This window comes from Notolabrus celidotus, chromosome 19 (assembly GCF_009762535.1).
Source record: "Notolabrus celidotus isolate fNotCel1 chromosome 19, fNotCel1.pri, whole genome shotgun sequence".
Classification (NCBI taxonomy): domain Eukaryota; kingdom Metazoa; phylum Chordata; class Actinopteri; order Labriformes; family Labridae; genus Notolabrus; species Notolabrus celidotus.
Window position 1 is genome coordinate 18949871 of NC_048290.1, and position 13085 is coordinate 18962955.

General features: G+C 39.5%; 2 protein-coding genes across 3 annotated transcripts; one reads left to right on the forward strand and one right to left on the reverse strand.

Annotated features, from left to right (window-relative positions):
* Nucleotides 1–258: 258 nt before the first annotated feature.
* Nucleotides 259–6607, forward strand: LOC117831660 (thyrotropin receptor-like). Its single transcript, XM_034710454.1, has 11 exons — nt 259–422; nt 804–875; nt 1506–1580; nt 1730–1804; nt 2005–2079; nt 2180–2257; nt 2584–2652; nt 2948–3025; nt 4247–4435; nt 5185–6265; nt 6379–6607. Exons 1-11 carry the CDS (start codon nt 259–261, stop codon nt 6571–6573), a joined length of 2151 nt encoding a protein of 716 aa, XP_034566345.1. The 3' UTR covers nt 6574–6607.
* A 3590-nt stretch (nt 6608–10197) lies between these two features.
* LOC117831661 (heat shock protein 30-like) lies at nt 10198–11660 on the reverse strand. Of its 2 annotated transcripts, none has more exons than XM_034710455.1 (2): nt 11476–11660; nt 10198–11188 (listed from the first exon to the last, which is right to left on the reverse strand). In XM_034710455.1, exon 2 carries the CDS (start codon nt 10931–10933, stop codon nt 10358–10360), a length of 576 nt encoding a protein of 191 aa, XP_034566346.1. In that variant the 5' UTR covers nt 10934–11188; nt 11476–11660; the 3' UTR covers nt 10198–10357. The 2 variants fall into 2 exon arrangements, with proteins under 2 accessions (XP_034566346.1, XP_034566347.1); XM_034710456.1 differs by having other exon boundaries at nt 11461–11660.
* Nucleotides 11661–13085: the final 1425 nt, after the last annotated feature.

Genomic DNA, 13085 nt, shown 5'->3' on the forward strand with positions numbered 1-13085 from the left:
GAGTCATGTAGCAGGCTGGGCCTCACCTTCGGCTCAGACCATGATCGTTTAATAACGGAGAGGCAGACTGAATTTAATCTGATGGTTCATTCTCCACAGTATCGATCAGAGAAGGCTTGGACTTTAAGTATGCAGTGCTGTCTGCACTTCAGGTTTTCAGGTTTTATTTTGAAGGTCTTTGGGGGGAAGGGAGTGAAGTCTTTTCACTGGTCTCTCTTGCTGCAGCTTCTTTAGACTCTCCACCTCTGAGGCTACAAAATGAAGCCTGCTTTAAATCTGCTTTATTTTATTCTCTGTTGTGTCAACGTTTCTCTGCTTCTGGATTTCTGTCCGACTCGATGTCAGTGTGACCCAGAAGTCCACAGCATTTCTTGTTTTGGAGCTGAAGTCCTGCCACTTTTCCACTCCAGCACTGAGGAGGTGTAAGTAACAAACTCTATCTTTAACTCCTGTGTTTCTGATCAAACTGTTTCAAATATTTAAAGGCAGAATAACATGTCTTTAATTGAGGTGACAACATCTATAATCTCTGGTCTGTTTTTATTTACCCAACATTTTAATCCTGATTTATAATCCTGAGTATATCATCTGTGTTTTATTTAATTGAAACACTTATATTTTATCTTGACTGTATTCAAACTGACCTTTTATTCTCTTCATTGAACTCTTAATGTTTAAAATGAATGTATCTCCTATGTTTAGTTAAATACTTCATCTTTAATCATTTGGTTTATTCCAAGAGATGTTTTAATCTCTAAAAATCCTGAATTCAATCAGATTAAAGTCCAAACTGTCTGTCTCAGGTGGCTTGTGGGGACAAAACTTTCCACTATTCCTGCGAACGCGTTCTCAAACCTGACCAACATTTCTCACATGTAAGATAAAAACTCTAAATATGCAGCACAGAGGAGGAGTGCGTTATCATGATGAAGAGTGTTATCATGTATGATGAAGTGTGTTTATAACAACATGTGTTTATAACAGTGTGTTCTCAGTGTGTTTATAACAAAGTGTGTTTATAACAGTGTGTTATAACTAACTGTGTTTAGAACTATGTTATAACAAAGTGTGTTTATAACAAAGTGTGTTTATAACAAAGTGTGTTTGTAAAAAAGTGTGTTCATAACAAAGTGTTTATAACAAAGTGTGTTTATAACAATGTGTTATAACTAACTGTGTCTATAACAAAGTGTGTTATAACTAACTGTGTTTAGAACTGTTTTATAGCTAAGTGTGTTTATAACATATTGTGTTTATAACTAAGTATGTTTATAACAAAGTGTGTTTATAACAGTGTGTTATAACTAAGTGTTTATAACAAAGTGTGTTTATAACAGTGTGTTATAACTAACTGTGTTTATAACTAAGTGTGTTTATAACAGTTTGTTATAACTAAATGTGTTTATAACAGTTTTTTATAACTAAGTGTGTTTATAACTAAATGTGTTTATAACAGTTTGTTATAACTAACTGTATTTATAACTAAGTGTGTTTTATGTTTTCAGATATATTTCTGATGATGAGACTTTACGATACCTTGAAAGACATTCTTTCTTCAACCTTTCCAGACTCACACACGTGTACGTGTTTTTGCTCACACGCCTGTAGTTTCACTCTTTAAAATCACGTCCATTATTCACATGTGTGTGTGTGTGTGTGTGTGTGTGTGTGTGTGTGTGTGTGTGTGTGTGTGTGTGTGTGTGTGTGTGTGTGTGTGTGTGTTCAATAGACAACTCACTGGAATAAAAACGCTGTCTCATATTGATCAGGAGGCGTTTAAGGACCTGCCTTATTTAAAATACCTGTAAGTTCTGACTGATTGATCGATTGAAATATGATCAGACATTTTGACATAGCAGTAGTTGATGTAGTGATCTGTGACTTAGCAGTTATAGATGTATTGATCTGTGACGTAGCAGTAATCCATGTATTGATTTGTGACATATTAGTTATAGATGTATTGATTTATGACGTAGCAGTAATCCATGTATCGATTTGTTACAGTGGGATCATTAACACTGGCCTCACCTCTTTTCCTGAGCTTCACTATATTCAGTCCCTGCGGGAGGATTTTATTTTGTAGGTAACATTTAAATACCTGTTTTCACAGTGACTTCGGGGTGTTCAAATGAATGATGTTTTCAATCATTACAGAAAATGTTTGCTGTGTGTCTGTTAGGGAGATCGTAGAGAACTTCTTCATAGAGGTGATACCTGCAAACTCTTTCAGTGGGATATCTGACAAACCTCTCATCCTGTAAGTTACACCAAGATTTAAAACTCTTACAGCTGTATCTTTAGACTCGTACTTTTCTGACTCACAGGGGTTATCACGACTCTTACCTGCTGGCTCAATGCTTTCATTAATTTTCATCTACGCCTGTGCAAACATCTGCCAAGTTTTCTGATTTTAATAAAAAGTTGGGTTTTAACCTTTTTATGACTGTTGAATCTTCCTCTGACTTGTAACTTATTTTTGGATGTTTTTCTCTAACCACATGATAATGAGATAGAGCAGTAACGAATATCTAAAGGAAACCAGTCAGAAAACAATAACATGTTCTCACTTTCCCTGTTTTTAAGCATGCTGAACAGCAATGGTGTGAGAGAGATCCAGCATTACGCTTTCAACGGGAGCAGCGTGGAGGAAGTGTGCGACATTTTAAAATCATAAGTGACACAAAGACAGAAATGCACTATGATGAGGGTTAAGCTAATCTGCCATGATACGAGTCAGGACTGACCTCAATAATACTCTAGAAATTTACAACACCATGATTTTAATACTTTTAATAGATCGTCTGAATCACTCTAGATAAGTTTGTACAAGGTCAACTTCTTACTTTAAACTTTGAGCTCTTCATCTTACACTAAACTTTGAGGGTGGTTGCTTATTGTTTAAGTCTTTGTCCACAAAGTCGTTTGTCTTTTTATGTTTATCTTTCAGGTATCTCCACAGGAACATGCATCTAAATCAGATCGATGAATTTGCTTTTCATGGCGTCGTTCACGGCCCGACTCACCTGTGAGTACCTTCAAAAAACAGAATGTAAAGGAGGTGTGCTGCTTTCACTTTCACTGTTGGAAATTAGAGAAGCTAACTTCAATGTGTATCATCCCTCATCAAAATCTTTAACTAGGCCCTTAAACGTTTTTTTCCCAATACAATTTTAATGAACTATTTTGCATGTTTTGAGGAACTTAAAGTGACAGTGTAACAGTGAATACCAACCCACCTTCCTCCACCCATTTCCCCCTGAAACAATCGATGGCTCTGCAGTGAGAATGATATTTGCTCTAACATTTTATTGTTAAAGAAAAGTACAATCATACTAAACTCAAAAAAGAGACCTTACTATGTGTGCTTACATGCTAAAGGCTAATCCTAGAAGGAAAGCATGGGCTTGAGTTTTAGTGTTACTCCTTAAACAATTAAATTACAAGAGAACTGAGATATGATAGGAAGAGTTATGGCCTATTGGTAGCTATTTTGGAGTATTCAAGTGTGAAAGAGTTTCCACCTGGTATGAAAGTTCTCAGCTGAACCTCTAAGTGCAAACTTGAGTTAGAGGAAGAACATGAAGTCCCCTAAAAGGATGGAGATGATGGAGGAGTTAGAGGATTAGGGGCGTGGCTACATCTGTCAAATTATTTGGTCAGAGTTCTGTACATTTCTGCCAAATTTAAACTGATGCTGAAACTGGAATCAGGTTTTTAGGAGAGCCAGCACAACAGGATTTCTTGTGTTCCTGGAATGAGAAATTGGACATGATGAACAAAGGAGGGCAGGAGGAGATATTTATATGCATGATTTGGCTTCAACTGAACTCCAGGGGGAGTCAAGTGCATGAAAACATTAGCGAACGTTTTGGATGTTAGCTGCCAAATAATAGTACATCAAATTTGGACCTCTGCTAAATGTACCTTCTTGTTGCACACTTCTTCTAAATCTTGGGTGTTTACCTGCCCAAACAAGTGACGTGATTAATATGTTTGAAGGGCAGAGAAACAGAGTTCGGTAAACATAGTGTAATGGATCAGAGTAAATATAGAAATTTCTGTAGAATAGTCTTTTTAGAAAATAGGAATTCTGCCTATTAGAGTCAAGGGAATGTTGTTCCAGCTTTGCTGTCCCTTTTAAAGAAAACAGGAAGAGCTTCAGCTTTGTGTGTGTGAATGAATGTCTACTCTTTTTTCAGAGACCTTTCAAGAACAAGAGTTTACTCTTTGTTCATCTTTTTTTCAGAGACCTTTCAGAAACCAAAGTGAGCTCCCTTCCCTCAGTAGGTATGGAAACTATTGAAAAGCTGCAGGCTAAAAACACATGGACCCTGAAAGCCTTGCCCCCCCTCAGAGCCTTCCTCCACTTACAGAGTGCTGAATTAACCTTCCCAAGTCATTGCTGTGGCTTCACAATGCTGAACAGATGGAGAGGGTACGTTCAAGAATTTCAAGTGTCCAAAAACATTTTCTCTTCTTTACATCAAGTTTTTTCATTCAGTTCAAGGACTATTGTTGATGAGACAGCACCAGCAGGGTAGAGTTCAGGGTCTAAACATACTGCTCAGTGTATTTTGTATTTTTATTATTTTATGTTTTTTATTCAATGTGTACAGTTCACAACATGTTGGTTATAAGGTGCACATTGTGAACAGTTCATAACATGTTGTTTATATGGTGCACATTGTATACAGTTCATAGCATGTAGCTTATGTCCACCTTTCAGGGTGAGACAAGACTCCTTTGCATTGGTCTCTGCAATAGGCTCAGACCACTATAGGCTTAGACTGACACACTGGGGTCCTGTATTTCCCTCTCTCTCCTCTCTCTGCCTGTCTCTTACTTTAACTCTTCCTGTCCCATTAAAGTTACTTACCATAGATCTATCCGTAGTCCCTGAGCTCCCTTGTCTCGTAGGTTCCTGCTGCTGTGGACGTGCCAGACTCCAGCTGCTACAACTACTGCTATCCGTCTCACCACTTTCATCTCTCTCTCTCTCTCTCTCTCCATCTCCCTCTATCTCTCTCTCCAACACAGTCTCAGCTGATATGTGTCTAACATGAGTCTGGTCCTGCTGGAGGTTTCTGTCTGTTAAAGGAAGTTTGTCCTTGCCTAGGCAACTTGCTAAATGCTACAAAGTGCTCTGCTCATGGCGGATTATAATTATTATTATCCCTGTTAAAGGCACTTGGAGACCCTGATCTGCAACCTGAGCTTGATGGATTTTGGAAATCTGCAGGAGCGGTCATCAGCTGTCTCCCAGAAAAATCAGGGACAGAAATTTTATGGACATCTGTTGGACAGCTTTGGACTTGCAGCAGCAATGAACACATATCCCAGTTTTGATAACAGTTGTGTTTCTCTGTCTGAAGCGTCTCAAAACGAGGGTTTGTTTCACGTGGAGTTGCCAACAGATCATCTCAGTGAAGGTTTTGATTTTGCTGTTTGTCATAAATTGCACACAGATGGACTCTCCTGCACCCCCCTCCCTGATGCCCTGAATCCATGTGAGGATGTGATGAGTCAAGCTTTTCTGAGGGTGCTGGTCTGGGTTGTGAGTCTGTCAGCCATCTTCGCCAACCTGTTGGTAATTTTCATCCTGCTGACCAGCCGACAGAAGATGTCCGTCACTCGGTTCCTCATGGGTAACCTGGCATTTGCAGACTTTTGTATGGGGATATACTTGGTGCTCATTGCATCTGTGGACCTCTACACACGCTCCCATTACTACCAGTATGCTATCCCCTGGCAATCAGGGAGTGGCTGCAACCTAGCTGGGACTCTATCTGTGTTTGCCAGTGAGTTATCAGTGTATACTTTAACCTTAATCAGCCTTCAGCGCTGGCATGCCATCTTCTATGCCATGAGGCCGGATAGAAAGATCCGGTTCCGGCATGCAGCGGTGCTGATGCTGGTTGGCTGGTTTCTGTGTGTAGTCTTCGCTCTGCTGCCTGTGTTGGGCGTGAGCAGTTACCAGAGAGTGAGCATCTGTTTACCCATGGACACAGAGACCACAACTGCTCGTGTCTATGTGGTCACTGTGCTTCTGGCTAATGTGGGTGCTTTCATAGTAGTGTGTCTTTGTTACTTGCACATCTACTGTATGGTGCACAACCCCCACCACCTGTCAAGCAGGTATGACACCAGTATGGCCAAACGCATGGCTGTCCTCATCTTCACCAACTTCCTGTGTCTGGTTCCCATCTGCTTCTATGGTTTGTCTGCAGCTCTCCACCAACCACTGATCACTGTCACAGATTCAAAGGCAAGACTTTACTGAGCTGCAATTCAGATTATTTTTACTTTGAAAAACATATAAGTTATTTCAAAGTGTATTAACTTGTATAAAATACTGAAAGATCCATGTTATTTCCACAGGTTCTACTGGTGCTCTTCTATCCTATTAACTCTTGCGCACACCCATTCTTTTACGCTATTCTGACGAAGGCGTTTCACCGAGACTTCCTGATGTTGCTGAGTCGGATGGGTCTGTGCCAGCAGAAAGCTCACTTCTACCGCAGCCAGTGTTACTTCCCACGTTTACACAGAGACAATATCTACCCTGCAGTCTAGACCCCACATCCCAACTCATCCATGTACAAGAAAACGTCCCAATTAAAAATTCATCTCTTTCATGTTGTTGTATTAATTTACATGGCTACATCTGACAATGTGTTCATTTTTATGCATCAATGCATGTAACAATTAAGACTTTTTTTCCCATATATTAAAGAAATCTAGTTCTAGAATTTCTTTCAGGATTTAAAACATTTTATGGGTAGCATAACTAATGGTAATGAATCAGAGTTAGATATAAAGATATATTTACAGCCAGGGTTAGGGTTAGAGTTAGGGTTACGGTTATGATTAGGGTTAGGGTCAGGGTTATGATTAGGGTTAGGGTTATGAGGGTTAGGGTTAGGGTTATGATTAGGGTTAGGGTTATGAGGGTTAGGGTTAGGGTCATGATTAGGGTCATGATTAGGGTTATTATTAGGGTTAGGGTTATGATTAGGGTTAGGGTTAGGGTTATGATTAGGGTTATGGATAGGGTTATGATTAGGGTTATGGTTATGGTTAGGGTTGTGATAAGGGTTAGGGTTGTGATAAGGGTTAGGGTCATGATTAGGTTTGGTTTAGGGTTAGGGTTAGGGTTAGGGTTAGGGTTATGATTAGGTTTGGGTTAGGGTTAGGTTTAGGGTTAGGGTTATGATTAGGGTTAGGGTTATGATTAGGGTTGGGGTTAGGGTCATGATTAGGGTTGGGGTTATGAGGGTTAGGGTTAGGGTTAGGGTTATGATTAGGGTTATGATTAGGGTTAGGGTTATGATTAGGGTTAGGGTTAGGGTCATGATTAGGGTTATGATTAAGGTTAGGGTTAGGGTCATGATTAAGGTTAGAGTTAGGGTTATGATTAGGGTTAGGGTTATGATTAGGGTTAGGGTTAGGGTTAGGGTTATGATTAGGGTTATGATTAGGGTTAGGGTTATGATTAGGGTTAGGGTTAGGGTCATGATTAGGGTTATGATTAAGGTTAGGGTTAGGGTCATGATTAAGGTTAGAGTTAGGGTTATGATTAGGGTTAGGGTTATGATTAGGGTTAGGGTTATGATTAAGGTTAGGGTTAGGGTCATGATTAAGGTTAGAGTTAGGGTTATGATTAGGGTTATGGTTATTATTAGGGTTAGGGTTGTGATAAGGATTAGGGTTATGATTAGGGTAAGGGTTATGATTAGGGTCATGATTAGGGTCATGATTAGGGTTAGGGTATGATTAGGGTTAGGGTTAGGGTCATGATTAGGGTTAGGGTCATGATTAGGGTTAGGGTCATGATTAGGGTTAGGGTATGATTAGGGTTAGGGTTAGGGTCATGATTAGGGTCATGATTAGGGTTAGGGTATGATTAGGGTTAGGGTATGATTAGGGTTAGGGTTAGGGTTATGATTAGGGTTAGGGTCATGATTAGGGTCATGATTAGGGTTATGATTAGGGTTAGGGTTATGATTAGGGTTGGGGTTATGAGGGTTAGGGTTAGTGTTAGGGTTATGATTAGGGTTAGGATTAGTATTAGGGTTAGGGTTATGATTAGTGTTAGGGTTAGGGTTATGATTAGGGTTAGGGTTATGATTAGGGTTAGGGTTAGGGTTATTATTAGGGTTAGGGTTAGGGTTATGATTAGGGTTAGGGTTAGGGTTAAGATTAGGGTTAGGGTTAGGGTATGATTAGGGTTAGGGTTAGGGTTATGATTAGGGTTAGGGTTATGATTAGGGTTAGGGTTAGGGTATGATTAGGGTTAGGGTTAGGGTTATGATTAGGGTTAGGGTTAGGGTATGATTAGGGTTAGGGTTAGGGTTATGATTAGGGTTAGGGTTATGATTAGGGTCAGGGTTAGGGTATGATTAGGGTTAGGGTTAGGGTTATGATTAGGGTTAGGGTTAGGGTATGATTAGGGTTAGGGTTAGGGTTATGATTAGGGTTAGGGTTAGGGTATGATTAGGGTTAGGGTTAGGGTTATGATTAGGGTTAGGGTTATGATTAGGGTTAGGGTTAGGGTATGATTAGGGTTAGGGTTAGGGTATGATTAGGGTTAGGGTTAGGGTATGATTAGGGTTAGGGTTATGATTAGGGTTAGGAGTAGTATTAGGGTTAGGGTTATGATTAGGGTTGAGATTAGTATTAGGGTTAGGGTTAGGGTATGATTAGGGTTAGGGTTAGGGTTATGATTAGGGTTAGGATTAGTATTAGGGTTAGGGTTATGATTAGGGTTAGGGTTAGGGTATGATTAGGGTTAGGGTTAGGGTTATGATTAGGGTTAGGATTAGTATTAGGGTTAGGGTTATGATTAGGGTTATGATTAGGGTTAGGGTTAGGGTTAGGATTAGTATTGGGGTTAGGGTTATGATTAGGGTTAGGGTTATGATTAGGGTTAGGATTAGTATTAGGGTTAGGGTTATGATTAGGGTTAGGGTTAGGGTATGATTAGGGTTAGGGTTAGGGTTATGATTAGGGTTAGGGTCATGATTAGGGTTAGGGTCATGATTAGGGTTAGGGTTAGGGTTATGATTAGGGTTAGGGTTATGATTAGGGTTAGGGTTATGATTAGGGTTAGGGTTATGATTAAGGTTAGAGTTAGGGTTATGATTAGGGTTAGGGTCATGATTAGGGTTAGGGTCATGATTAGGGTTAGGGTTAGGGTTATGATTAGGGTTAGGTTTATGATTAAGGTTAGGGTTATGATTAGGGTTAGGGTTAGGGTCATGATTAGGGTTATGATTAAGGTTAGGGTTAGGGTCATGATTAAGGTTAGAGTTAGGGTTATGATTAGGGTTAGGGTTATGATTAGGGTTAGGGTTAGGGTTAGGGTTATGATTAGGGTTATGATTAGGGTTAGGGTTATGATTAGGGTTAGGGTTAGGGTCATGATTAGGGTTATGATTAAGGTTAGGGTTAGGGTCATGATTAAGGTTAGAGTTAGGGTTATGATTAGGGTTAGGGTTATGATTAGGGTTAGGGTTATGATTAGGGTTAGGGTTAGGGTTATGATTAGGGTTAGGGTTAAGGTTAGGGTTAGGGTTATGATTAGGGTTAGGGTTATGATTAGGGTTAGGGTTAGGGTGATGATTAGGGTTAGGGTTAGGGTTATGATTAGGGTTAGGGTCATGATTAGGGTTATGATTAGGGTTAGGATTAGTATTAGGGTTAGGGTTATGATTAGGGTTAGGGTTAGGGTTATGATTAGGGTTAGGGTTAGGGTTATGATTAGGGTTAGGGTTAGGGTTAGGATTAGTATTAGGGTTAGGGTTATGATTAGGGTTAGGGTTAGGGTTAGGGTTAGGGTTATTATTCGGGTTAGGGTTATGATTAGGGTTAGGTTTGGGGTTAGGGTTATGATTAGGTTTGTGTTAGGGTTAGGGTTATTATACGGGTTTGGGTTTGACTTAGGGTTATGATTAGGGTTATTGTTAGGGTTGGGGTGGGGGTTCAGGGGTCCTGTGTGGGTTCCTTTTACACTGGCCTATGGATCTTGTGCTTGTGGGAAGAAGGTTGGACATAGGGAAATGGTGGGTCGAACCTAACAGAAATTTCAGCAGACCACGGTGAACTGACGTGAAATATAAGGAAGTTAAAATGGTATATATCTTGAAATTATAATAATTAGATATTCAAGAAACACATTTTAATACTTTGTCATGACAACTTTTAATATTTTTGTCTATTCATAACACAAAAGAAAGCACATGTGGTAATCAAACATCATTGAATAAAAGACACTAACTCTTCTTTGTTGGAGCATCATTAGAATGAGTCCATGTTCTCAGCTTTGTCCGGTGTGCTGGTGTGTGTTTCTGTGCTGTTGCTATGAACACACACTCTGCTGTGTTTTCTCATCCAGGCTCCTCTCTATAGTCAGCTCTCTCTCCGCCTCCTCTACACACGAAGCTTTGGTCGCCTTAATGTGGAGCTTCCCATCTGGATCCAGGTAGCAGCTGACGGCCTCCTGGTTCAGGCCTTCAGGCAGATCAAACTCCTGTCTGAACTCCTGAAGTGTGTAGGAGGAGCAGCCTTTCCCGTCCTCTTTCTTCTTCTCTGTCTTCCCGCTGACTTTCAGCTTCCTGCCCACCTGCCTGATAGACAGCTCCTCTGGGGAGAAGCCCTGAGTGTCCAGAGTCAGGCCAAAGTGCTCTCCCTCTTTCTCCTCCTGGTAGGAGACAGGTTTCACAGCCACACAGCTCTGAAAGGGCTCTGTCTCCTCCATGATGCTGTGTTGAAGTTTGTCCATCAGCTCCAGACTGTGCTGGAACTGATGTTGGTTTCTCTGCCGCAGTTCCTGCTGGTAGAGCAGAGGGCTGACCCCTGGCCACAGACTGCGTACAGGCCAGTAAAAGTCCATGACTGGACTGAGGGCAGACTGGAGTCCATGAGAGCACAGCATCTTCACTAAGTGTTGAGTCCTCTTGTTGTCAGATGAAACAGAGCTAGAGAGGTGGATCTCTTATGTCTTGTTGTGTGTCTTTCTGTCTCAGCAGTGGGACTGTCCCAGCTTTTATTTTCTGACTGGAGGAGCTTCAGAATCTTCAGGAACGTTCCTGTCGTTTCCACAGCTTTCCACCGGGAGGAGCTGTTACTCAGGAGCGATGACATCACTGCTCAGGTTTCTGAGATCTGAGAGTTTGTCAACAGCATTTGACTCCAGAATTAACAACATACAGACAAACACATGAAAATGACTTATTGTAAATGTACGAAATATGAAAGCTCAAATGTCACTTTATCATCAGTCATGCTGAAGTTCTAAAATGTTTTATTTAATAATGGCATTTAAAGACAACAAAGCTGACAAGATTTAAAAATTGTAATAATAATAATCATATATTTTCTTTTATCAACCAAATAAAACAAATTGATATTTTTAAGTGTAACCCAATGATTATATTTAGAAATGAAGATAGATACTTTCACCTGTTAATAACTTACTATGTCAATATAATTCCAAATCTTTGTCTCCTTAAAGGTATGGGGACCTAATTAATGAAAGCTAGATCCTCAAGTTGGCTGGGGAGAGGAAAAGAGTGTTGTCACATTTTTATTCAGATTCGTGACTTCATCAAAGCAGGACTGAAAGTGATGGCAAGAAAGTCAGAGCTCTATTTATACCTCTCCTCCAGCGTTTTCAGGAACTTTCCTGTCATTACTGCAGCTTTCCACTGGGTGGAGCTGTTACTCAGGAATGCTATTTCTTTCCCTGTGTTCAAGTCATGTTTTGTTTTCATCACTGATTTCCAATGGAGACTGAAGCTTCAGCTTAAATAAAAATGGATAAACGGAGACATTTTTCAACAATTTTTGAAGGAACCTAATGCCCCAATGAGCAATAAGAAGTGCAACAGAGTCATAATAAGTTCAAATAAAATTTTAGTTAATCTGATTGTTTTCAGATTAACATATCTACATGGTTGAGACATTTTGATGATAACATGAAAAATATTTCGACATTTAACTCTTAACATAACAACCCATTATAAAGTCTACAAGTTGTGGGAATGCATATCTTGATTGCACATATTAAATCCAAACACAGTCAGATGACATTGTTAGGATAAACACTGCAACGTGTTATTTAAGAAAAAAAAATAAGGTTATTTCAAGGGACAGCTAATAATGTTGCAACATTAAGTCCTATGGTGTTGATGAAAAAATGATATTCCTCAACCTTCAGAAATCCTGCTCTGAGAAGTCAAAGTCTCCTTTATTTTTTAATACTGCATATGTACCGAACATATAGAGGATTGAAAATACATTTCTCTCAGACCCTAGGTACAAATTAAAAACATTAAATAAACACAATATGTAGTAGAAAAAGGACACAAAGGGGCATTCAATACAATAAAATAAGCTAAGTTAAAATAAATAAGCCAACTGAAAAAATCAAATAATACAATATAATAAAATAAGATTTCAAACAGTGCAAATCATAAAACCAAGATGCCCTCCATTTTTAAGAGATGCCACCAGCAAAGCATGTTATCAACCTAGAAACATTTAACATTTCTAAATATTGAAGCCTAAATAAAGCATGGGATTTATTTCAGGAATGTAAACTTGGATACTTGGATATTTTATACAGTCTATGCTTGGATAGTAAAAAGAGTAAAAAACCTACTAGGGAATCATCTGGAGCTTTTCAGTGTGCACAATATATTTTGTAGCTTTGCTGAAGTTGTGCTTTTAGCTAAGTTTACTTTCCATTTAAATCCCAATCTCTTCATATTTTAATTTGCAAGTCATTGAGAATAGTGAATGAGGTATTCTGCTTCTTCGGGAACAAAACAAATGTGAGTGATGTGAACATTGTTCTGTTTGATGGGATGAATCCGATCAAACGTGGCTTTCTGATAGGTGTCATACTCTGGGAAGAAATCCAATCACCGAGACTGTAATTTCTCTTTATTAAGAGATTCCCACTACAGGGAAATTACTAAAATGGTAGCAAACTTGTCAACATTAACCCCAGAAGAGAAACTGTCAGTTCTCCTGGGGGAAAGGTCAGCAGCTCCTCTGGCTGCTAAATATGTGTCTGCCTGTCA